Raw genomic sequence first — 27,040 nt, forward strand, 5'->3', positions numbered from 1 at the left:
AGAACAGGTGTGGGGACCCAAAGTGAAGAGAATGTGGAGGTGAGTGGAGATTAATGGTCTATCCAGTGACTTTGCAGGTTTTTTCCAGGTTTTCAAGAGGGATCAGGTAAGGTAGTTTTGCTAACACTGCAAAGTTTATACGACTTATTCTGATCTATGGAAAATTTTAAAATAGATTTTCTGATAGTGTTGTATAACCACAATTTATTTTGAAGTATTTACCAAAAAGGTAACTAGAGCTGGAATTTAGAGCTAATAGTATAGTAGAATATATATTCCACAAAAAATATGAATTTGGCATTTTGAACAATCCCTGCATGTTTTGGGGAGATGATTTGATTAACTTTTTGAACACACAACAAACTTTCATTGAAAGTCTTGACTCCCTTCTACCTGTCAACCAACAGTTCTAATATTGAACATGTTGTAATCATGTCTTGCAAGAATAGCAGATGCTTAAGTTCAGATGAAAGTAAAACTATGAAAACACAAATTTTTATTGATTTCTTTTCCCAGCAGACAGCTTTTATGTGTTCTTTTTATTGTATATTACATGTTAGAATATACTTTTTTAACAGTTTGATGTGAAAAATATACCAACATAAAACTGTTCCCGTTGTGGCCTTTTAAAACCAGGTTACATCTTGAGTGTCCTATTTAAAACTTAGTAGATTGTACTTGTAGTTTGTTTTGTTTTCATATGTCTGGAAGTAATGTATCAGAGCCTTGAAATACTCTGTACATGATAGAATTATAGTTATAGATGGATCAGGTGGTTGCATTGAAATGAAGTCAAAAGGTGATGCTGAAATCACATCTAGGTGATGTAGGTGAAATGTTTAGGTCACAGAATCACAGAATGGTAGAGGTTGGAAGGGACCTCTGGAGATCATCCTGTTCAACACCCTTGCTTGAGCAGGGACACCCAGAGCAGGGGGCACAGGACCACATCCAGGTGGGTTTTGAATGTCTCCAGGGAAGGAGACTCTTCCTTTTCAGCAGCCTTCAGCAGCCTTTTCCACTGCTCTGGCACCCTCACAGGAAAGAACTTTCTTCTCATGTTGAGGTGGAACTCCCTGTGTTCCAACCTGTGTCCATTGCCCCTTGTCCTGTCATTGGGCACCACTGAAAAGAGTCCAGTCCCATTGTCCTGACACCCACCCTTTAGACATTTATGAGTATTGATAAAATCCTCCTCAGTCTTCTCTTCACCAGTCTGAACAAACCCAGGTGTCTCAGCCTTTCCTCACAAGGGAGATGGTCCCCTGATCATCTTCGTAGTTCTCCACTGGACTTGCTCGAGCAGTTCCCTGTCCTTCTTAAACTGAGGGGCCCAAAACTGGGCACAGTACTCCAAATGTAGTCCCACCAGGGCAGAGTAGAGGGGAAGGATAACCTCCCTTGACCTGCTGGCCACACTCCTTTCAATGCAGCCCAGGTCCTGAGCTTTAAGGTATGAAGAGATGGACCAAAAGCTGGAGAGTCGTAAAGTTCTTCAAAGCTCAATCAGACCCAAATCCTATGCTTCAGACTAGGCTTCAGGAAGTTTCAGCTCCCTGGCTCTATCATCGCTCTTCCTGAGGAAGAATGATTGCCCAGCACAAAACTCACCAGTGGTAGTCTGTGCAGTGTGCCAGCTAATGTTGCTTTTGTTCTCGATTGCTGTATTTAACAGCTACCTGTCAAATGATGAAACGCGTAATTAGTGTTGTATTTAAATCTGATATTTCCAATTTATCATGCGCAGGTCTTGCTGAATTCTTACTAATTTTTTGTGTGCAGTTTCTGAGGTCTAGTATTTGCTTTACATTCTCAAAATAAAGAGTCTTCATTTGGTGTCTCATCATTTCACATCCTTGTTGCAACAGTTTGCATCATTTCATCTTGCTCTGCTCGTGGCTATCTGCAAGGCTAGAAAGACAATCATGTCTGTTCTGCGTAAAACAGGCTTTAGACATCTGCATTTACACCTGTTAGACACACTTACAGAAGCTTGTATAAATGCCTGTTCACTATGTAACCATATGTGTATAACGTAGTATGTATATGTATAGACATAACGTGTGTGCATGCATATAGTCTATATACGCTGTAGATATACGTGTATGTCTACAAATGTGTGTTGTAAATATGTTCATTTAAATGTTAAGATGTGTAGAAACTGTAGCACATTTTTGTAAGTCATTGCAGAGAGTGTGTATAACTTAAAAGCTAGTGTTTTCCTACTAGTTTAAATATTCTAGAGGCTTCCAAACACTGGAACCAATTTTGTTAAAGTAATTCTAATGACTACGTATTAATGATGAGACCTCTTTGGTTTTTTTTTTTAATTTTGTTTTGTTATTTGTTATTCTTTTTGTTACTTGCACACTAGTAAGTGATTACTTCACTTGCTCTTCCATCTATTAGGGGAAGGAATGGTTGTTTGAGAACGGACCTTTGATGATACCACTGTAATACTTGTTTACCAAGGAACCCTCCGTTACTGTTTACATGTTCAACATTTTTACATAGCCAGTGTTTATTTAATTTAGCCATAGCACATTGATGTTTTGCTCTAGTTTCTTCATCAAAATTCTTGGCAACATTAGTCAAATAGGTTGTAATCAGTTGTAAGAACATTGAAACTTACCGAGTTAAGAGCTGTTTTTCATACCATCATGAGGTGGACTAAGTGTATTATGGAAAAATAGTCCGTTAGGAGCATTCAGAATACAAGGACAAAATTCATTTCCCTGAGGCATGAAGTTTTATTCAGGCCAGTTTTGAGTGTAGACAAATGGGAAAGGGGAAGACACAGCATCCAAATTTATTAGATATCAAACCTATTGAGATTAGCTGCACTGTGACCATAGTAGCACAGCGCCAAAATCTGTGATGCCGCTCTGGCCCGCTGGCTTTTCTGGTGACTAGATGCTATTCATGCAAATGCCCTGGCCTTCTGAAAGGCTCTCTAACAGTGTGGGACCTGCGCTGGCTCTGCAGAGAGACATGTGCACTGCAACATGGTAGAATCTTGATCTGAACAAATCCTAAAGAGGTGCACAGATGTTTCTTCCTTCATGAAATAACCAGGCCTTTCCACAGAAATAAAGTAGGCTCCCAGGGCTCATTTGTTCAGGTGTTGCTCAGTGCACCAAAGAAGGTGTAGCTACTTCTATTTGTTGATCATAATTGGCCCTAAAAACAGTTCAGCCACTATGACAAGAAGTTTTGCCTGAGCTGATAAACTGTGCTGAAATTGAAGCAGCCTGCCTGAGCTGACTCATCAAAAGTTCAGATTCTGCATAGATAATCAAGAATACGCTTGAATGATTTAAAAGAAAATGTTGAATTATTCAGAACTTCTGAGTCTCCTTGCAAGACAGGACTTGCGCTGTGTCAAACCTAACACTGAAATGAGCTCCCATGAATAAGGTGATTCATAGACATAGCCTTTATTTAGGGATCAGGTGGGACAACTTTAAACAGTTATCTAATCTAAACAAATGTGTAAGTACAGGTCATAGATCACCACCCAGTAATTCCTCCATCAGAGCAGCTGCTTCTGTTGTCAGGAGAGCATGGTTTTGGAAGATTTTGACATGAATAGTTCAGTAAAGGTTGCAAAAGATGTCAAGACTGCTTCAGTGAAATAATTGTATTTCACTGTTTGGGGGAGAGTGGGGAAAGAATAAAGATTTCTATTTCTGAGTGTAGTTTTTTACAGTTGTCACTGCCCCAGAATGTTCTGCACCATTCAGCTCAAGAACTAATAAATGATCATTTTTCTTACTTAGTCACATCAATTATCTTTTTTTACAAGTCTTGGTTAGAATCAAGAAGTAGAGTATAATAGAGAAAGAAATGAAAAAAAGTTCTTTCTTTTCCTAAACAATGCAAATATTCTAAAAGGATAGCCAAATACGGGTCTTGCTGACAAAGTGAAATATTTTGCTTTCAGTCTAGGTAATCAGTCAAAAACCCAGTGCCATTAAAAAAAAACAGCTCCTGAGCTCACCCAAGATTGAGGATAATGCATTTGGAAAGTCCAGGAGAGTTTTCAAAAAACAAAGACCTGAGAAGCAGTCAGTAAGCTCTATTCCCATGCCCTCCCCTACCTGCCCGCCCCCCAGTTTTGACTGCAGTCAAAATTAGTATTTAGTACAATGCTGTGAAGTATGCAGTTATAGTCCATTTTTAAGGCATTCTGTGCTACTCATTCTGTTCAAAATCTCTTCTTTTTTTGTGTAAAGAAGCTATTTGTATTTGTTTGTAAATTTATACTTTTTACCTAGTTCTCTGCTTTTAAATAGGTTTGTCAGTTATCTTAACTCTTCTGTGTAATCTCGTCTGGGTTTGGTTTTTTCCATACACTGGCTCACCACCTGCTGACAGACATGCCAGTCCCCGAGCTGCCTCCCTCCCCTGGCCAGCTCCCCCCAGTAAACCTACTGGGCATGACGTTACATGTTATGGAATATCCCTTTGATCAGTTTGAATCGACTCTCTTGGCTGTGCCCCCTCCCCTCCCGGCTTCTTGCGCACCCAGCAGAGCTTGGGAAGCTGGAAAAGCCCTTGACTAGTACAAGCACTACCCAGCAACAACCAAAACATTGGTGTGTTATCAACATTGTTTTCGTACTAACTCCAAAGCACAGTGCTGTGCCAGGTGCATGAAGAAAATTAACTCTATCCCAGCTAAAACCATGACAGGTGTAAATGAAAGCTAGCTGTCACAGAGTGTGGTGGTGAAGCTGCGACTGTTCCTCCTAACCAATCTCTTCAACACTTTTGCAAACTGTGCAGATCAATACCGGGTGAGATTCCTGAAGTCTTTTGGGTTTTTTAGGCCATAGCAGTTGAAAGCTGTGCAGCTTTTACCTGCAGCTGTATGAACTGTTAGTCATGAAACATTTCACTTATCCTGAAGTAAGTTTTGCTTGTCCACTGGGGCATGTTTGAAGGAATATGGCCAAACTAGTAAAAGTGAAGGTTTAGAAGTATGTGTTATGAGCAAAATTAATGAAAAGGAAGAAGGGGCGTGTTCCTTTTTCTATTGGTAGTCTGATGATTATGTCAATGCTTTCTGTCAGAAGAAAATGCAGCTAGGTTGCAGTAAGGCTCTTTGGGGTAACAGAAACACATAACGTCCCTCTGAGGGGGTTTTCCCTACACACTGGAAGAACTGGTTATCCCTTAGGGGAGCAGCCTGGAAAGCGTCATCATCATTTGTTCCGAGAGCTGGCACATAATGGCTCAGGCATCCTCAATAGAAACATTACTGAGCCTGCATGTGCCAACAGTCCTGGTCTTTTATACTCTTCCTCACACCGTGTGCAACTCTGTTTTCCCCAGTATTTAAGGTGACTAAAACCATGCTTTATGTGTACAAACGTTTTCCCATGTCTCATTTTACCAGCAGTAAGAAACGGAGAAGGGCCGGTACCAATTTGTTTTGGATTGAAACCTTAGCATAAGTATCAACCTTCCTTGCATCTGGCTTGGATCGATTGATATAGTCCGAATAGTTTCAGGTTGAGGCTTTCCAAAAGTCATGCCTGGCTATGCATACCCAGGCTGCATAGGAATGACTTCTTTGGAATGACTTCTACGCTCTGTGCTCAGTGCCATGATGCTTTGTCAATGAAGAAGGTACCAATGCACTCTGTAAATAACTCTTTTCCCTGACAGGATTAAGAGGGGAAAGCGGCTTCTAGGTGGGTGTTTGGAAAGCCCCTCAGTGTCCCTTATTTGTTTATCTGTGTATATCATCCTGTAGCCTACGCCCACATATAGCAAGCAGCACCCTCTTGGATGTGTCCAGGTACATTGTGCTGTCCGTGCAACTGCGTCTGATTGGCTTTTTACAGATTCGATAGTGTGTGTGCCCCAAGTTTATTAGTTCTTGCAGATTCAAGGTATCTAGAGGTTAACAATCCTTGGGAGTCTTTCACACTCCACCCTCACTGTCACGTACAAGGCATTAGCAGCAGAGGCTAGGGACAACTCTAGAGCTCTGTTATTTTAAGTCTTTGTGACCTCTTTGTGGTCTGTGACTTGGCAAACACTACTTTATCTTTTTTTTTTCTTTGGGTTTTGTGTTTTTTTTGCTGTGAGTGATTTTTCTATTTATGAAAAACAAGAAATTGTGCAGTGGAATAAAAATTAACTTAAAGCAGTGAGCTTCTGTTAAGTATAGGGAAGAGCATGAGTGCCTCCTACCTGTTGGTTCATATACAGCTTCCTGTCACCTTTTTTTTGTCAGTGATTTTTAAATTCATTTCAAATATAAATTTTGAGTTAAAGCTTTGATGTCTTGAGGATTTTTTTCTGCTTGCACGCATGTCCTGTCCCTCTGTGTAAATGTGGCAGCCATTGTAATTCTGTGGCACTTGAGCTAATAGAGCTAGAGATTTTCATATAGTTCATTCTCACAAAAAATTCCTTTATTTTTTTCATAACTGGCTAATAGGCTGGCAGGGACTATGAGAACTGTCTATGGTTTTGACCCTGTTTGACTAACACTATCTTAAGGCAGAGGGAGGGAAAAAAAAAGAACCTAGAGGATCTAATGATGTCAGGAAAAGCAGTCTACACTAGAAGAGCTGTGTTTAATCAAAATAATACATCCAAAAACATCTTCATAGATATTAAAATGAGTGGTTTTCCACATAATTCACCTGCTCTTTTCTGATTTCAAAGTTAAAAAATTATATTCCTTTTTGTTTTCTTTCTTCATATTTTTAGGGACTGTGATGAAGGAACATGCAAAGACAAATCTAACATTTTGTATGCTTGGGCAAGAAATGCTCCACCCACCAGGCTACCCAAAGGTATTGTGCCTTTAATGTGAAATTCTTGTGCACAGGGGCAAGGGAGAGGGGAAGGTGTGGAACTAAGCACCTGGCATATCTGGGAAATTCCTATAATATTTTTGTTATGTCTAGTTGATTGAAACTGTATAAACATCAACCTCATAAACTATTAATGCATTATGCTAGCTATTATACTTGAGGTTTTTTGACATCCTGTTTACTAAAACATTACGGGTTTCAGTGGGGGGAAAAAAGGCTAAGGGAGAGATAATTGTCAGAATATAATGCTTTATTTTTATACAGCATTAATCTTGCATTTACTACTATATGTTACTGGAAAGGTACTATTTATATATCTTTCAGTAACACACAAACTGCATTAAAATATTATTGTGTGTTTGGGAAAGCATAAACAAGTTCAGTCTAAACATTTAATTTTTTCTATCTTAAGTATACTTGACAATTTTATGTGCTTTTCGTTTCTTGATGCTTTGGTACAGTTGAGCAACATGTTTATATACCCATTTTTTTTATGATAGATGACTTTGCTGAATTTAGTAAAAATTTTTTAAGCTACTTGGAGTGGTATGTCTGGAACACAGGGAGATGTGGTTCTTCCTTATAACCAGTAAGAGTCCTAGAAATATCTACCATTTATATAGCCTCAGTCTGCAAATACCTTGAATGCTAAAATTTTTTCTTTTAACGTTTACTGGCTCTTTTTATAACCGGGACCAGTGCTTATTTTTAATAATCCGTTTACACACTTATTGGCACAAATGATATTTGATTGGGTTATCAAAATGCCAAGTTAAAAAAAATGTTACTTGGAGGATTCTATGGAAGCCTGGTATTTGCTTTGCTGTTAATCCTCAGTCAGTAATAATTTTCTTGTCTCTAAGCTCTCCATAAATACAAGGTTTGTGAGAGGGATTCATAATATCACATTTGTGCAAAGAGAGGCTACAGTCCCATTTATAAGTAGGCTTTGCCATGGTCACTGTTTATTCTAGTGGGATTCACTGGCTGAATAGGAGGAAATTGGTTTCTCTGCTTCTTTTGAAGAGTGTTCGTTGTCGAACAGGTTTAGAGAAATCCCTTTTGGTGATGGTGATATTTTGCAATTTCATTATTTCAAATTATTTCAAATTCCTCCATTTTCTCTGTGCCTGTGCTTACTTCTGTCAACAAGTAACATAGCTTCATAATTTCCACAAGATCTTTTCTGCATGCAATATTAATTTACATCTCAAAATATTTTACTGCAGATCTGTGTATCTTTTCATTCTCAGTCTGTTCTTAGTAAGTCAGTGTTAATCAGTTTGTATCATTCACAGGTTGTATGAGAAATGGAAGTTCTACCAAATCCCACAAGGATGGCAAAACATGATTTTTTTAGAAATTTTTTTTTTTATTTGTGTATATATATATATATCAAATCTGTATTCATATTCTTGGATTGAGATAAGTCTCTGCCTAAGTTCATGAATAATTAAGTTATGGTCCTAGCTTCTTAGGCTGTTTGGGAACATGTGTTGTGACGGTGGGTTTCTCAGTTTTCAGGACAATGTTTTCTTCACTGGTGTCTCACTGAAATTTTCTACCCCTTCACCCTAAGCCATTACAGTGATGTGTATTTTTAGATATGGTCAGCAGTGGTGAATCATCTTACATTTTATTGTTTCTGAAAATAATACATTTTCCTTCTCTTAGGGGTTGGATTCAGAGTTGGAGGAGAAACAGGTGGCAGATTTTTTGTGCTCCAGGTACACTATGGGGATATTAGCGCATTTAGAGGTATGTATTTTTGGAATTTGTACTCTAAGTTATATCAGTTACAGTATCAAAAATATTTACATCAATATATTTGGTCCAGCCCCTTGCTCAAGCAGGGCCACCTACAGCCCTTTACCCAGGACCAGGTCCAAGTGGCTTTGGATATCTCCAAGAATGGAGACTCCACAGCCTCTCTGGGCAACCTGTGTCAGTGCTTGATTACATTCACAGTGAAAAAGTGTTTCCTAATGTTCAGTTTCAGTTTGTGCCCATTGTCTTTGACCGTGTCACTGGGCACCACTGAAAAAAGCCTGGCTCCGTCATCTTTGCACCCTCTCTTCAGGTATTTTTGTACACAGATAAGATCCCCCCTGAACCTTCTCTTCTCCAGGCTGAACAGTCCCAGCTCTCTCAGCCCTTCCTCAGAGGAGAGATGCTCCAGTTTCTTCATCATCTACATGGCGCTTCCTTGGACTCTCTCCAGTAGGTTCCATGTCTCTCTTGTACTGGGAAACCCAGCACTAGACACAGTACTCCAGGTGTGGCCTCATCAGTGCTGAGTGGAGGGGAAGGATCCCCTCCCCTGACCTGCTGGCCATACTTTGGCTAATGCACCAAGGATACCATTAGCCGCCTTTGCAGCAAGGGTACACGGCTGGCTCCTGTTCAGCCTGGTGTCCATGACAGCACCCAGGTCCCTTTCTGCCAAGCTGCTTTCCAGCTGGGCAGCCCCCAGCCTGTACTGGTGCCTGGGGTTGTTCCTCCCCAGGTGCAGGACTTTGCACTTCCTTGCCCTCATTGAACTTAATGAGGTTGCTGTCAGCCCATTTCTCCAGCTTGTAAAGGTGCCTCTGGATGGCAGCATGACTCTGGCTGATCAGCCCCTCCTCCCAGTTTGGTGTCATCAGCAAACTTGCTGAGGGCACTCTATCATCTAGCTCATTAATGAAGATGTTGAACAGGACTGGACCCAGTAATGACCTCTGGGCCCAACCATTCAGCTAATTTATTAATCCACCTCACCATTTGCTCATCCAGGCCAGCTCATTCTTTATCAGGTTGGATTAATGGCATTTGGATTTCATTAATGCATATTCAGGTATTGGTGATGTGGGATTTTGGGGGACAAGAATAAATTTCTTTTTTATATATTTCATGTTGCACTTTGTTCTTTAAACCTGAAATGCCTTGTTCTGATGCCTTTGAGATACATGAATTCATATGTGAATCACATGCTCTGTGGAGTTTTTGGGTTAGGGCTTCTCTGGCCTTCAAGAACAAAAAACCTGTAGATTGTCATTCTCTTGGAATTTGGCTGCAATACATTACTGCATAGGATTTAAACAAGAATGTGAAGGTCCTCATGGGCTAAGTGATGATCAAAGTGTTGGCCTTGAAAGAAGTAAGCTGAATAATACCAAAAGATTGAATAAGGAATATGCGTTACACCAATAGTTTGAGCTGTGCCCATGGCCTCTGAATCCTTCTGTGGTACCGTGGTAAATGATCAACAGGTTGTACTTGGTTTTGAACAGAGAAGTTACCCTGTAGTTGGTAGCTTCCCAGTGCCCATTCGGCTTCTCTTTGCACCTCTGGCAAGGTTTGGGCAATGCTCCTCTAGATTTTTCAGGAGCACTGAAGCTGAAGGTATCGTTTCTCCCATGACACAAAGATAAAATGTAGCATAATGGCAATAATACTAACTGAGGAGGAGGAGGAGAAGGAAGCAATAAACTGTGTGTACCAGCACTGTTTAAATGGAGCATATATGAAAATATGCACAACTGAAGTTGAAAGAATTCATTTTCATGAGACAGCTCAGAGGGACCCATAGAGCCCATGAGATTCTTTGCCTGCTAAAATCATGAATAATTAAAATTACAAACCTCTAAAGAGGGCATGTTAGTTGAGAACCCGTTCTTCATTATTGCTCAGGGACAGTGAGAGTTCTCACTGTTCATTTTCACTCTTAAGTATAATTTATGTGTATGCAGTTATTAAAAAAAAAGGAGACAAATGATATCAGTAACCTCCATTGCACATTAGCTGAGGATGTGTTTGGAAATTTTTATTAGAAAATTAACTTGGTAGTCAAAGCTTCTACACAAAATATCTCCTTGCCTACTTAGAGAAAACAGTAAAATAACTTAGCACCTGAAATTAAAACTTAATTTTACACTAACATCCACAGTGCAGCAGGCTTTCTTATTTTTTGCCTAGAATATCTGTGCAGGACTTAGAATAATCAGTATTGTAGGTATTAGCCTGCAAAATTTCAAAAGTTTAAGAAGTGTGAACTGATAGGACTGTAATCCAGGAGGTGATACTGGTGTCATGTACTGTTTTGACAGTTAAAGAGTATGACAGAATGCCCTCTGTTTTATTTCAGTGCCTTTTACTTGGTAGCCTGATATCTTATTTTAAAGTGAAAAACAATTTACATTTTCTGACATTTTTTGTAAGAAAAAAAGTTTTTAATGTAGTCTGCCTGTGAAAATTCTAGTAGAGAAAAATATAATTTAAATCTCCTAATAATTGAAATGTCCTAAACCTTGATTGTGGTGTTCAAGGATATTCAATCCATAACCTTTGGCTAGTTTTACAGGTATTTTTAAACTCCAGGAATGACCTAAAGGGAGCTTTTTTGTATGAAAGCTTATCTGTTGATAAATGTGGCTTGTCATAATATAAGAATATAATCATTACAGTTTGCATGTAAGCGCACACAGTTGTTGCAACTCAGAGTAGGCGATGGATGATGCAATGGACTCAGTTAACTTGTTATGCTTTCAGTAGCCCATCAAAGATTCAGAAGCACTGTTCAGAGTTTAATTTTCTGACTTACAAGTCATTGCAAATATAAAATATTTGGCTTGACATAGTAATTACTTATGTATTAGCGTCCAATTCTAATTCCTATCAATTTCTGGGGAAAAAAGGTCATACTTAAAATTTATCAACTCTCAACTATTTGCAAAAAGGATATTTCTTAATTTCTTTAACCAGTTATTAAACTAATTATGCTTTCCTCCCTCCTTAGCTATAACCCAGAGCTAAGTGTTCATATTTAGATATGTATTTTATGCTCAGATATCAAAATAAAGCTTATTGTATCTTGTCTAAAATACACGTAATTAAAAAATACACAGGGAAAACCAAAAGTAAATTATATTTAAAAACTGGGGGGAATGTGCAAAGAGCCGTCTTGGAAAAATAGTAATTGCTCTATTTGACCTTCTTTACTTTTTATATTGTAACAGCAAAAATTATTTTGGTTTGGAGTTATGGTTGGTAGTAGATACAGTTATGTAACAAGGAAAAAGTCAGCAATCTGTCTTTTTCATATATTCATAAGTGTTTAGAGTTCAGATTCAAATACAAGTAAATCTAGCCATCCTTAGATTTCTAAAGGCACCCAATTAACTTTCAATTTGGGATGTAGGGACATCCAGTGTGACAATGCAGTTGTCACGCTGTTCTTGATTTAGTCTTCCATATAAGTGCCTTTAGAGCTGAGTTTTAAAACCGTGGCATTTTTTTCCAATCCCTAGAATTTGTTTTTCCTGACCTCCCTATAACAAAGACTGATGTTGTTTCTAACCCAACATACTTAGTCTTTTCCAGCACATGTGAGAATATAGACCTGATCCCCAAGTATCAAAATAATTAAAAGTGTTCACTAATAATCTCTTTTAACTTGTATGAAAGGTAACCACATTCTGTCATTTTCTATGTGTGTAACTTGCATTGTTTGAAGCAATTATTAATTTTTGTCAGTATGCTTGGAGCAAACTTTTGGGGAATTCTTTAAGTTTTGTTCAACTTGGCTCCTTTCTCTTGCCCATTCTTGTTCCCTCTCTTTTCGTGCACAAGGCACACATAATATTTGCATTCTCAGCTCCTTCTCCTAACCTCCACTTCTTCACTGAGAATAGATTTATTTCTTCCTGCTGTCATTTCCTACAAGAATTACACTACCCACGTTACATACAATATCACAGACATACCTGCTTTTGTGAGGGGGATGTGGGATTCTTAGAGTTGGGTTTGGGGTTTGGTTTTTTATTTGTTAGGGAGAGTAATTAATTTTTGCCACTAAGCTGGTAGATGTCATAAAAAACAACTGGTTTTGTTCATGAGCATGTGGATTGTAAGCTGTCGTTTGAGTTCTAGTCTTATTTGAACACTGGATTCAGTGTGCTTCTATTTGATAACTAGAAGGCTTTACATTGGTGTTTTGAATGAAATTAATTTTGCATATTCCCAGGTATTCGTGTCTATGATATTATTATATCCTTTCAGCAAATCAGTCATCTATGACCTTTACAAGGTATTTATTTTTTAAGAAAATTATACAGAACCAGGATCAACAATTGTTTGTCTCTTTTCTGTTTGGAAGGTAAGTTGTGAAAATGGCAGTGGGCAGTCTGAACTTGCATTTTGTTTTCCACAAACTGAATAAAGGTGGAGTTTCTGTCTACTTGTTACTAGACTTCTTAAAATAATTTTGCTGAATCCATTTTGGATCGGTGAACAGATGAGCAAGAACAAGCACCTTGACTCTAGTGAAAAAGACAATATCAGCTGTTGTTCTTTTATGTATCATATATTAAGTATCGATATTGAATGTGACCTACTGAATTTGTCTCTTTCTTTACCAAGACTTCAAGTTCATTTTTGTTCTCCATGTCTTTGTTGTTTCAAATATAACTTGTACAAAGTTACTTCCCAGTGGACATTAGCTTTGGAATTGCCTTGCTCAGAGGTTGTGCTCCAGCTTTGAGGCTACTTCTTATCTTTAATGAGGCAAAACCAATTCTGAGACCATATGTGGAGAGTCTGGTACAAATCAAAGGGCTGACTTTGAAATAACAAGGGGTTTGGAGCTTCATAAAAGGCTCCACTTTTAAGCACTCTGGTAGCCATGTATGAGTGCTATACTGTTCCTATTAAGTATTACAAATAGAGCAATGAAGAAACTGAATAAATATTTTTAACAGTTTGCTCTATAATTTACAATCCATGTACCCAGAAAGCAAAGAAAATACGTTTTGAAGAGTGTTTATTTTTCTAATTCTGAGTAAAAATCCACAGAACTTTAAGTATCTAGGAAGCCCTAGAAGTCTCAGCTTCTGTGCCAGATTATCACACATACTGAATTACAGGGTTTGGGTCTGTAGATCTGGATGGGCAGGCTGGCAGGAAGCCTCTCAGACTCACACTGAAAGGTTTATCAAAATCAGCCTAGAGAAAGAAAGAGTTTCTTTTTAGGATAATTTGACTTCTTCTCAGCTATGAGTGTTTCATTTGACAAACTGAGTATTTCTAGAATTTGAGATATTTCTCCTAGAAAACGTGAATAACAGGAGTAGCACAGGTGATGCTTTTTAACTAATATAAGTGTTTACTGGCAGTTAAACCTGGAATTATCATCACAAAGTTGTCATGTACAATTTTTTTAAAAATTAAGTATTTAAAAATCTGAAGCTGGTGGTAGGCTTTAACGTCCACCATTGATTTTGTTTGACATAGATAAATAGAAGCAGGGACTATCTAATATGATTGTGTTATATTTGCACACCACACAAAAGACAGTCATAAGGAGAGCTTCTTGTTCCATTTGAGTTGGAAACTCTGCACGGACAATTGGCTTCAACTGAACCTCTTTCTGAGGTATATAAAAATGCACTTTCTGGTCTTTGCCACATGGCAAATAGTAACTACTATGTCCCAGGGCAATGCATATTTGCTGAATAGGAGAAACAAAGCAATCAAAGTAGACAAACTGGACTGACAGACTGGAAGGGAGACTTTAAAAGACATGTTTGTTTTGTGCATTGTTTAAGGATATTTTTGCTTAGGTCACACAGCGAAGCTCGAAAAGTTTGCACCAGGAGCCAGCTTGGCCTCACTACAGTCAGTGTTCTTGGGTGGAGGGTTCAGCAGCCTTGAGTATTTCAGGGAGGTGAGCTGTAGGGAAGTAGAAACAAACAAACAGCAATTCCAGCATACCTGTAGTTGTTAGAAAAATGTTTCACTCAGTCATGGCTAAACATAAACACAGAGAAAATTATAATGTGCTGTAGGAATTTCTTAAAAGTCTAGAACAATGTATCCATCCCTTATTTCACTCTTGACACAGCACTGCAGAATAGATTCTTGTACGAAAAGTTGATATATTTATGTTTCTCCCAATACTGATTAATGTGATTGCATTGTATACTAGCAATAATAACTTTCCTACAGTCATCAGTTCATTTTGAAATTATTCAACTTAGATGAAAATACTGAATGAGAGTTTTTTCAGTGCTCTGAAAATTTAAATATTGTGAAGACACTTCAATATTGCCAAAATGAATTAAGTAGGAGTAACTTCCCTCCTCCCGACGTGATATTTTTAAAATAAACTCTATGATACAGTAATAGATTTTTCAAATATGACTCATGTTTGGCATATGTCAGGTTTGGTTTTATTGTTTTGTGATAGTTTTTCAACAGTGTTTAAGAGACAAGATGGTGATGTTTTCAACTACAAATTGCAGAACTGAGAGACATAAATCTACCAATTGCATTTTCAATTCTTAAATTTAAAATTTTATTACTTTAAATAATACAGTAAAATGTTCTGAGAGGAAGCAAGCATTTCCCAACTTCCATTAAAATTGACATAGTGCACACTTTCTAACAATGTTAAACTTTAATTAAAGTTGAGTTTTGCAGCATCACTTCTGTTGTAAGAATAGCCAGAAAAATTAGTAAAAATAATTAGTTAGAAACAAGGGAAGTGGGGCAAAAGAGACTTCAGAAAGACCTGAAACATAGAGGGATTAAGATTCTAAGTGAAGCTTCGTACAGTGAAGAGGAGGAAGAACAGTATATACATATCTTGAACTTTTCCTAAAACCATGGACAAATAATTTAATTTCTCTTTCTTGTGAATGTTTTCCTGCCATTCCCCTACTTATATCCTAATAGCTTAGTCTTTCTGGTGCTTTTGGATTCATGACTTGGCCATTTGGAAGCGACATTTGCTATCTGTGATTGAAAACTAGTGGTATGGCATAACTTCAGCTTTTCTTTCCATCTTTACCCAGTGCTGACCATATCTTGACTTTGTGATTTTTCCCTTATCTACTCTAACTTAATCTTCTGTTTTCTCCTGTCTCTTCTCCTTCAACCTTTTCTCCTCTTTACCTCTCTGCCACACTCTGCAAATGACTTGCCATGTGATGAATGTATTTATGGAAAGACTTTTTGGGTTTTTTTTTGTTTGGGTTTTTGTTTCCCATTTTTAAGAATTAACTTAAAAAAAACATTTGAAGACTATACTTCAAATGTGTTTTAAAGACTGTACTTTAAATTGGAGAATTTTTGTTTTAAAGTTTAGATTAATCTTCCAGTTTCTACTGGTTTCTTCTGTACATTCATGTTTGCATAATAATTATATATAAGTATGCATGTTATTGTACTGAAAAATCTCTATTTTCTACAATATATTGTTTATTTGGCTGTTTTATAGAACAGAGAAAATGTGGGTAATACAGTGGCAATAAGTGGCTGACTCGCTTAGTGTTTTTGTGTGCATCTGCGTAGTCTTAAAATACTTCTTCTGTGGTTACACATTAACTTTGTCAGTACCCTGCCAAACCCATATTCAATCCTTTATAGAGAATATAGGTACTGAACTCTCTGTGTCTGAGGCTCTATTACATGTAGCTTAACACAGTGTCATGGTTCAGCCCCAGTCAGCAACTAAAGGGCACGCAGCCGCTCGCTCACTCCCCCCACCCCTGTGGGATGGGGGAGAGAATCGGAAGAGCAAAAGCAAGATAACTTGTGTGTTGATATAAGAACAGTTTAATAATTAAAATAAAATAATAATAATAATAATAATAATATAAAAAGAAAAAAAAAACACAAGCGATACAACCGCTCACCACCTGCCAACCGATGCTCCCGGTCCCTGAGCCACGATTGCTGCCTGCCCCCCACCCCTGGCCAGCTTCCCCCAATTAAGATACTGGGCATGATGTTACATTATATGGAATATCCCTTTGGCCAGTTTGAGTCTGCTCTCCTGGCTGTGCGCCCCTCCCCTCCCGGCTTCTTGTGCACCCAGCAGAGCATGGGAAGATGGAAAAGCCCTTGACTAGTACAAGGACTATGCCGCAACAACTAAAACATCGGTGTGTTATCAACATTGTTTTCATACTAAGTCCAAAGCACAGCACTGTGCCAGCTGCAGTGGAGAAAATTAACTCTATCCCAGCTAAAACCGTGACACACAGTCAGTCAGAAATTCCATCTGCATTGAATGGGTGTGCTTTTGTTTCTGGATCACCAACTGAATTTTCAGCTGTGTTCCTTCTGATTAATCACGCTTGGTTTCAAAAATTCTCATGAGATGTCCTTTCCAAACATCCAACGCAACTACAGTAGTGGGTGGTCTTGATGGAAGAGCTACTGTTCTGATTGTTCTTTTGCGCATACAGTGAAGTCTTTCATTTTTCATTGTAAAGATATAACTGTGATTTACTGATTCAGATTTTTAAATACAGAAGTGTTTGTTGAGTTACACAGAGCTGGAGAAACTAAGAATTCTCAGACGCTATGATGATGAGCATTATGACAACCTAGTGAAATTGGATTACCATGTTTTTCACTTGCATAACATATGCACTAATTTATACATTTTGTAAAATAGTGTCTGTCTACTTTGTGAACATACTGAAAGTAAGTTCTAGTATCAATGGTGTAAAAATTAAGCTGAATATTACCCCTTAATATGAAATGTGGTATGACTAAAATAGCTAATGTCTGAAAAACTAAACTGATAATTTTTAATCTGTGAAGTTTCCCTGTTTTTTCCCACTCTAGTCATTATCTTTTCTTCTGTTCACATGCACAACTTTTCAGTTCAGGATCTAGCAACTGATGGGAGGAAAGTCTCCCAAGTTACACTTGTGAGCAGATCCATAGCTATTCTGTTTCCTTTCTATCCTGAAGCATACACTGTTAGAGGGTATATTTTCATCATTTTCTATTTACTTGCTTTGGAGTTATATTTGTCCTCTAACTACAGCTAGTTTTGGTATAAACATAAGAAAAGGAAACTTTCTTGAAAAAGATCAGACTGAACTCTCAGATCACCAACTAAAATTGAGTAACTATATCAAGACAATAGTATCTTTAAATTAAAATGTCAAGCATGTTAGATAATGCTGATAGAGTAAATTAACAAATGAATTAACTATTTTTACTCTCCTTCTAGAATATACAGTGTTAAACAGAACCACTGTATCAGTATCTCAATTTTACCTCATGATTTTATTACAGGGATTTCTGGCTGCTTCATTATTAATGGCTAAAATCATTGCTTTTCCACACATCTTTCATTTTTCTAACTTTTGTCAAAATACAAATTTGTTTGAAGCAAATCAACTTTCTCTGCTATTGTAAAAATGACACTGTTTCATCTCCCAGGTGCTAGTTCATAAAGATCTGTGAATTCTAGTGCCAAAAAACCAGCTAGTTTTTTCTCCAAGTTTTGCTCTGTATTAGGATTTCGCTACAAATGTAGCTGTGACATGTTCGGGTTTGTGCAAATTTGAGTAATGTTTCCACAGTGTGAAGGCTTTACTGCAAACAGTAAGATTAAAACTTATTTTGTCTTCTGGTATTTTTTATACAGGAGAATAAAGTTATTAATGTGGAGTAATTTCACATGGGTTCAGTTGCTAATGATTAAACTGTTTTGTGATTTGTACAGATAAACACAAGGACTGCTCTGGTGTAACTTTACATCTGACACATCAGAAGTAAGTATCTTTAAAAATACTTACCTATTATGATTTTTCATCAGAACAGGAGTCATGGAAACCCTTCCTTTAGATTCCTTTGAAATAAAAACAATACATACTTCACAATAATAAGAATTTTGAAGCCATGTATCATCTGTTGGCAAAAACTGTAGCTCCTGCTAAGAAACTTGACTAAACGGTCCTATCAGTGCTGAGTTAATCCAGCTTAAGAGTTTCATATTTAGAAATCTAGGACAAGGGCAGCAATTATCTAGATGATCGTTTTGTCCTATTTCAGATACTTTGTAGAAGATGCTTTAAGAATTGTAGCTCAGTGTGGAAAAAAAAGAGGGAAAAGGAAGTGCTGTGTAACAGCTTCTTTCTCAGTAGACCAGTTTCAGACATAAAACTGTGGAAATCAGTGGTGTTAAATGGTATTGCATATCATGTCACTTGCAGTCGGGTTTTACAAAGGACTTGTTTAGCAGAGCTTGGATTTTGAATTGCAGGCAGCCTTTGATTGCTGGAATGTATCTTATGATGTCTGTGAACACTGTAATACCACCAGGCGAGAAAGGTGAGTTGGAATTCTACAAACTGATTGTATGATTTCAGCATCTGATTTATTTTTACTGCTCACTGCAGGAGAAGATTTAGCAGCGACTTGCCAAGTTGTAGATGGACAAATTAGCTGCTTAATTAAACTTAATTAATTATGAAAAAAATGTTAGAATTGTATCATATTTCCCAATGTCTACATCTGCAAAGGCAGCAATGTTGTAGAGAACAATATTGTGTAAAACAATAATGATCTGTGAATACTGAAGTTTCTAGGATTCTTAGGAGTATTTCCTTGATTTATTTTCATTTTAATATTTTACCAAAAAAGCCCTACCTATTTTCTTACTTCTTCCCTCCCCCCCGCCCCAAAAAAAAAAAACCATAAAATGTTTTGGACTCTTCTTCATCTGCATTTGTCACTCCTGCTATTTGTGATTTACTAAGAGTTCAATTTTAATAAATTAATTTCTACCAGTAAGGAGCTGCTCTTTAAAAATTTTATTCCTATGTTCCTAGTTGGTTAAAAGGTCAAAATCCTGAAAAACACTGCAAAAGAAAGTTTCCAAACAGCTTCAATTTAGAATCCTTCTCAGTGGATTTTGCCTGAAACTCAGCTTGGATAGTCCTAGTATCATTTCTTCAAGTTAGCACAGAATATTCTGTTTAAGGAAGTTGAACACTGACCTTACATTTTCCTATGCTATACCAGAATTTTAAATTGGATGTTTGAGAACACCATTCGTCCCATTTACAGTTAGCTGCCAGCATAGAATTAGGCTTGTCAAACGCTCAGCTGACTCCCAACTGTTCAGTGAATTCAGCAGCTTGAAACCTTTTTTAATTTGATTTGAAACTTAACATATTTTGCTCTTCAATATGAAAACATATCAAACTGACACACACACTCCCCTACTAAAATATTTGATCAATGCAAAAATTTACTTTTTCAGCTGGAGGGTTGAGGGAAAGGGGGATAAAAACAGCTGTATGCCTGTTGAAAACTGCCTTCTCATGTTCAATCAAATTTGCAGTTCTTAAGTAAAGCACGAAGTCTGTTATAACAGGAGGAATGCAGCCAGTCCCCGGATAACCTCTGAGAGAGGTATCAGCAGAGAAATGTCTCTATAGGCTCTTCCTTAGCTGATGTTACTGAACCTAACACAAGTACTAGCCTGCAGACGTTGTCTGTACAGTACTTCTCTGCCAAACTCTGCATCTAACCCTAAATCATTAGGACTGGGCCTAGAACTATAAGATCTTAAAATCAAGCCTTCATTATAAATCAGTTTAGAATTATATCAGTTTATTTTAATTTTCTCCTGAGTAGGCTATTTACTGGAGCTGTTCTAAGTGTCCCTCAACATAGTCTGTAAGCAAATGTACTACTTTATTTTGTTAAACAGTAGTAATATACACTGGAAAAAATGCTACTGAGTTTCAGCCTCATTTTTATGTACATCATCACAGAAAGTAATTTTCAAGTGACTTGTACTGTATTTTATTAGTTTTCTTTACAAATGTCTTGTGATAGACACTGCAGAAATATATTATCCACTATCTTTTGAAATTGTCTGTTGTCCAGTGTAGACAGACCTTTTGTAAACCGCTTTCACACTGGACGAAGTACAGTAGTGTAACTTTTCTCTGATAAATAATGTGTTTTTCTTTGTTTATTGCCATCATATTTTAACAGTGGTTGATGCAGACATTGCCTGCCATTACAAAAGGTTTCCAATGCACCTTTTTGCCTACAGAGTTCACACACACAGACTAGGTAAGAGTTTTATTGTGACATAGGAATATCAAACAGATAACACAAAAATGCTGACACTACAACATATATTTTTAGAAATGTCTCATGTTCATATACATATTGGTATGTTATAGGTAAAGTAGTGAGTGGATACAGAGTGAGAAATGGTCAATGGACATTGATTGGTAGACAGAGTCCACAACTACCACAGGTTGGTTGGGTTTTTAATTCTAACTGTAAATTTCAATTAACTTTATTTAAATCTGAGAAGCTGAATTGGCAGTCATGTACCCACAGATTTGTGTCATGGTGTTTGCACTGATGCATGTTGTTGTGCTGCTGGAAGTGAATGCTGCCAAGTATTATCGTGATTACATTATGATACAAAAAACATCCTGAAATTACTTTTCAGACGTGTAGCACTGTCATTCTCGTGTGCATGTATAATGATGTAAATAATATGAGACACTTTCACTAACTGTGGTGAAACATCCTCTCTTTCAGGCATTTTATCCAGTAGAACATCCTGTAGATGTTAGCTATGATGATATCCTAGCAGCTAGATGTGTGTTCAGTGGTGAAGGCAGAACTACAGAGACACATATAGGGTAAATTTTCTCTATTTGCTTCATTTCCTAACTAATTTTTCCAAGGTATTGGTTATGTGTAGAAATGCATTTGTTTTGTGTCTTCCTCCAAGACAATTCTAGCAAACTGTTAAATTATGCCAGAATGGTCTGTTTTGCTGTCTAGTCTGGTAAAGATATAACTACACAGTGTTCATTGCCTTTACTTAAGGGAATTTTGCTGAAGTGTTTGAGTATTTCTCAGGTGAAGAAGCTATGCTGTCAGACACCTTACTGGATGTTGACCTGTTCTGCAGTTGGAGAAGGATTCACAATATAAATTCTAAAAACCTAATTTTTTAATAAATTGAAGCTATTGACTGTTTAAAACAAAATAATGAAGCTTCACAATTTCTTTTCATTATTTCAGAAAGAATATTTATGGAAGCTTATAAATTTTGACCGACCATAAAATCTCACCTTAAAAATTCATAATAATATGCCAGTTACATTTTTTTCAATATAAAAAGATACAGGCTATCATGAAAAATAATTAAAACATAAATGCCTGGTAATAAATAGGAAGATCTGAACTGTGTTTGTCAGTGATGCTATTCAGCCAAAGATGGCAGACAGAGCTCTATAAGATCAAGGTAACAAATACAACTGTAAAAATATATGCGAAAGTGCACTGAGCACCCTAAGATTGCATCTCAGTAGGGGGTTAAGGGTTCAACACAAATTTATCATCTTTCAGTGGGTAGTTAAAATAGTGATGAGTGGCAGCTGAAGCAAAATTAATTGTTTGAGAAAAGATTTTTACAAAAGCCATAATGCTAACAAAAATATATCCAAAACCTTAGGTAGATTTTTTTTCTGCAGGTTCTAAAAGTTTGTGTCGCATTTGTTGAATAATCCTTACAGTTTAAGAAACAGGACAATTAAGGTCTTTTCTTTCAGTGTACTAATAAGCTTCCAATGGAGAAGTAATAGGAACAGAAATTAAAGAAACAAGCAGACCTTTACATTTTTATTGCATAATTTCTATTTATGAATTTTGATAAGCAATATATAAGCATTTTAAGAAAATATTTAAACTCTTACACAAAAGCTGATGCATAATATGGAAGTATATGTAGTTTGAAAACAATTATCACCATAATATGAAATGAATGGATGAAAAGGAATGCATTCACAAGATTGCTGGGTTTATGGAATTATATACAGCTAAAATAAATGAAATGAAAGTTGTTTAAATCTTGGAAAATGTTGCCCTGGTGTTGCGGTTGTCTTGCTCCCATTCAGCATGACTCATCGGTCCAAAACAAATCCTAAAAGAACCTTTGAGTTCCAAATATAAACACTGAAAAAATGCTAAATGAATCCCTGAAAGGAAAGCTGTGAAATAATGCATATCTGAAAAAGATCAGATCAAGTCTGCATGTTTATTTTCCCAGTCTCTATATTTAACTTTCTGCCTGTGTTTTTGTTTTTTTTTTAAACCAGCTGAAAAAAAAAATCTTAAACTCCTTATATGATTTATCTTAGTATACATAGAAGGTAGGGCTAAAACAAACTTAGAGTTCACTTTGTCCGTTCACCTTTCCAAAGCTGATCAGTTAAAGCTTAACCATTCATAAGATATGCTAACTGTAGTTAATATATGACATATTCTTGATGTTATACTTTCTTAACTGTGTAATAATTACTGTGATAGTGAACTAGTCCCTTTCATATGAATGAAGTGTCATTTTTGGGCAAGTCTATTACTTAGTATCTAAATTGGGAAGGGAGAATAGATGTTCTTCTTTTGTTTTTATCCCTTCCTTTCTTACTGCACTGTTTGTTTCTTTACACATTTGTTCTTGGGTTTTTTTCATGTTTTTCTTTAGTTACACTAATTGCTTTCCATTATCTTATATTATGTCATGACGCCTGTGGTTCACACTAGCCTTTTTCATCCTGCTTCCTCTCCTAGTCTGAGAAATTAAATTAGGTGTTGAGGCATGCCTTTTAAATGTGTAAGAGTTCAGCAAACCAAGGTTCAGAAGTGAAACCTGATTTTCCTTGTGCAATGGTCTATATACAAGTTCAGGGTGATTACATGAACACAGGCTCAGTGTCTGTAGTGTAAAGAGGTTATGCAGGACTCATCTCTTCAAAAGTTTCATAAGTTGTCCATTTCAGTTGGCTCGATTTCTCCTCAAGCTCAAACTTTTGCAAATGAAAGGGTTGGATTATCCTTTGTCAAGTAAGGAGGACATCAGCTATTCCTAATCTATAAAGCAAGATTTCGTCTAACTTTTGCTGCAGACCAGCAAGTACTCGATGCAAGGGACCACTGCATTTTTTTATAATGGATAACTTAATGACGCAGTTTCATCTTCTGTCACATCAATACAAAAGATTGTTCTTCCAGATTGTTATTGTTTAAAGCTCTTAACGGAAAATATTGCAACCTATATCATTCCCTTTCAAAATATGTCTAACAGGTATTGTACCACTCAAGAGAAGGTTTATGTGCCTGTAGCAAAGCATTCCCATTCAGTATTTAAGATTCTTTAACTGCATTATCTTGCTTTTCGATGCTATGTCCTCTGTTTCATTATGCTTCACTGTCTACTGTTAATATACCAAGAACTGGACACAGTTCTGTATATTTGTGGCAGTGGTGTGAAGGCAGTTAACAGGAATTTTTTAATTTTATTTCTTTTTTACTTGTGCATCAGCATATCTACTCATTAAACTTGTTCACAAAACAGGGTTTCTTAGGAGTTCAAATATCTAATGGAAGAATTCTAGGTTTTTTTGGTGAATTTACTAAAACTGTTGTTGACAGAGTGGGGTTTTTAAACTGTAAATATTTAAAATTATCAACTTTGAAATGTTTCTACACAGTAACATGTATCAGGTGAACCAGAGTTCGTGTGGGTTCCACATCCCCTTTTCTACTGGAGTTTTAAAGAGGAGGCAATTATAGTGACAGATACTGGGAGTCCAACAGTGAAGTTAATGCTTTCTAAAAGCTTAAGCAGAGCTTGCCAAGTCAGAGTCTGATTTTTGTGGTCTCCAAGGGATGCTAAATTTTCAATGCATGGAAAAATACCAATTCCCCTTTTGAAACAGTCTCTTCTCCCATGTTCCCCCGTCTACCCTCCGGCTCGTGTCATTATTGTTGCTATGGTGAATAAATGAATGCTGCAGGATGCTGCTGGAAAAGTCAGCGCTGACGTCTTTTGCAAACAGCTAATAGGCCACCCCCGTGCCTTTTTATGAGTGTGGGCTCACTGTTTAATTGTGAAAATTAATTCAAAAATCTTAATGTTAAACCCTTTATTTTGTGAACCTTTGCTCATAAGCGCTAGCTTATTCCGCTGTCAGGATTGTAGCTATAAATAAAAGATATCAACCTGTATGGCAGAGGAAAAAAACCAGAAATAGATCACAGTTGCAAAGAGGCCATGTATTGTCTGCTTCAGAAAGTCATATTTTTCAGAAAAAATTTTGCCTCGTACCAGCTGTTTTTTCTGTTGAAGACAGGATTACGTAGCAGTACAGAAGAGCTGCTTCTGTTTCAAGTACATGCACATCATTTATCAAAGAACTGAATTTTGCTAGTGTTTAATCATTCCTCATGTTTTCCTTACAGAAGCTTGTGATCAAGTTACTCTCAGGATGGCAGCGCTATCTTCTCTTTAAGAGATATTTATGGTGTCTTTATATGTAATGAAATCAAGTTTTGCTGCATTAGAACCAGTGTGATTGGCCAATAAATGGATGCACTTGAACATGGGGGAAGAAAAAACGCCACAGAAGATAGCTGCTGAAATGAAACTTAGATGTTATTTGCAATGATTTTAAATTAGGTTTGCCCCAGATTGACAGAGAAGTATATGAATAGTGATGTAATAAATGATACAGTTCTGTCTTATTTCATCAGAACATGTGCAGTGTTGCTGACACACTGGGGACTCTAAAGAGTATACTCGGGAAATGAGAAGGAAGAGCAGTTTAAAAAGTTGATGCAATTTTCTTTAGAATCAAACCCAGATTGTTAGGAATTTCTGACACCTGGGGAGTTTGTGCAAACTGGTATTCTCTAGTACAAACTGAAAGAAACATTTCATATTCACTACAATGAAGCTATTAAATATTTTAATGTTGGACTCTTAAACATTTCATTGCAATTTTTTTAATATTCTGTTAAAAGGGTCAGATGAATTGAATAGCAGCTATATTCAGCTTATTTTTTCCTAACTGCTGCATCTTTTCTGTGTTGTGTAGGGGAACAGCCAATGATGAAATGTGTAATTTTTACATTATGTACTACATGGAAGCCAAGCATGCTGTCTCATATATGACCTGCACACAGAATGCAAACCCTGAGATGTTCAGAAATATACCGCAGGAGGCAAATATTCCTATTCCAGTCAAGTCTGATATGCTAAAGATGACGCATGGACATCATGAAGGTGAAAAAACTTGTAATCCATTTTATTGAAGTCTTTTTATGCTCACTGATGTGTTTGTCTGTGTTGCTTTGATATGTTAAATTTTCATATAAAGGAAATGCAATTCTGAATAAATTCAAATCGCTAATTATAGATCATCACAGGATTCTGCTCTTGTTCTTGGTGGAAATGTCTGCCATAGTCTTTTGTCTGTTTCTTGCTATTGTCGTCTTTCAATTTCCAACGTATTTTTATAGCTACATGAGCTGCGTACCCAAAAGATTGACCTCTTTTCTGTGCCAAATATCAGTACTTTATATTAACAGTTTCTTAATATTTGCTATATCTTCTTTCTGTTTCCTACAAAGTTGAATCTTAACATTTCCATAGTTACCTGGATCCCACTACCTTGTTATGGAAAGAATCAAATGTTTATATTGAACACTAGTAGGCAGGTAAGTTGCACCAGCAGTATTAGCCAGAAGTAATCCAACTGGCGTGCCTGTGTAGCAAAGTACTAATTGTAATTTTTCGTTCCAGTTGTTTTACTGCTGCACTGTTTGGTACAACTACTATAGATAGACAAAAATACCAAATGTTCTTTTCAGAAGGGCTTTTTTTTCCCCAGTAGGAAGATAATCAATTCCAGTCACACACAGAGGTTAACATCATATCCTAAATCCATTTTTCAGCAACCAAGGGTACTGATAAAAGTTCTTTGCTGCAGCAGGCCAAAAAGGAAGAGGAAGAGATTTTGGATCAGGGTATGTACTCGTTTATTTCTATGTCAAGTAGGAGAGGAAATGATGTAAAATACTGATAAATTACATCCTGATTGTTAACCAGTTATGAAGTTTTAATCTGTTTATCTTTAATTGATGCAATTTGCAACGTTCTGTGCAGCTGATATGATTGAATGCTATATAAGAATTAATAAAATAATTACTCTACCAATGAACTCAAGCCTTGTAGGTAATATTTATTAGTGCATTTTAATCTCATTAGATTTTCCTGTTCTTGGTTTAATTTGCTACAGAAGATTGTAATTTATGCTAAAGAATGGACACAACGAAGCAGTCCTATAGCGTGTAACTGTTCTGTATTCTGTAGGTAACTATCTGCTCTTAGTTCATATTACTGTGTATATATTAGGGAATAACATGTTCTTATACTTAAATCTAGGTTGCACGTGCAGTGGGTTGAGTGCTGCTAATGTTTAATACTGAATTATTTTTCACTACATTTGTGTATGCGTGCATATACGCATACCAACTCATGCAAAAATGTGTGCAGTGCTTAGTTGCGGGAAAAAATCTCTGACTGTTACAAAGCTAGA

General features: G+C 36.8%; 1 protein-coding gene across 5 annotated transcripts in view; it reads left to right on the forward strand.

Annotated features, from left to right (window-relative positions):
• The window catches only part of PAM (peptidylglycine alpha-amidating monooxygenase), a 150,350-nt gene that overhangs the window by 87,855 nt on the left and 35,455 nt on the right, over positions 1 to 27,040 (forward strand). For all 5 annotated transcript variants that reach the window (XM_064439408.1, XM_064439410.1, XM_064439409.1 and 2 more), the window contains exons 6-14: positions 6,730 to 6,815; positions 8,511 to 8,594; positions 18,343 to 18,391; positions 18,883 to 18,950; positions 20,628 to 20,708; positions 20,822 to 20,898; positions 21,192 to 21,295; positions 25,538 to 25,725; positions 26,397 to 26,468. In XM_064439408.1, the coding sequence (XP_064295478.1) occupies positions 6,730 to 6,815; positions 8,511 to 8,594; positions 18,343 to 18,391; positions 18,883 to 18,950; positions 20,628 to 20,708; positions 20,822 to 20,898; positions 21,192 to 21,295; positions 25,538 to 25,725; positions 26,397 to 26,468 (809 nt within the window). The remainder of the gene's footprint in view (positions 1 to 6,729; positions 6,816 to 8,510; positions 8,595 to 18,342; positions 18,392 to 18,882; positions 18,951 to 20,627; positions 20,709 to 20,821; positions 20,899 to 21,191; positions 21,296 to 25,537; positions 25,726 to 26,396; positions 26,469 to 27,040) is intronic.

The sequence above is a fragment of the Phalacrocorax carbo genome, chromosome Z (assembly GCF_963921805.1).
Source record: "Phalacrocorax carbo chromosome Z, bPhaCar2.1, whole genome shotgun sequence".
Classification (NCBI taxonomy): domain Eukaryota; kingdom Metazoa; phylum Chordata; class Aves; order Suliformes; family Phalacrocoracidae; genus Phalacrocorax; species Phalacrocorax carbo.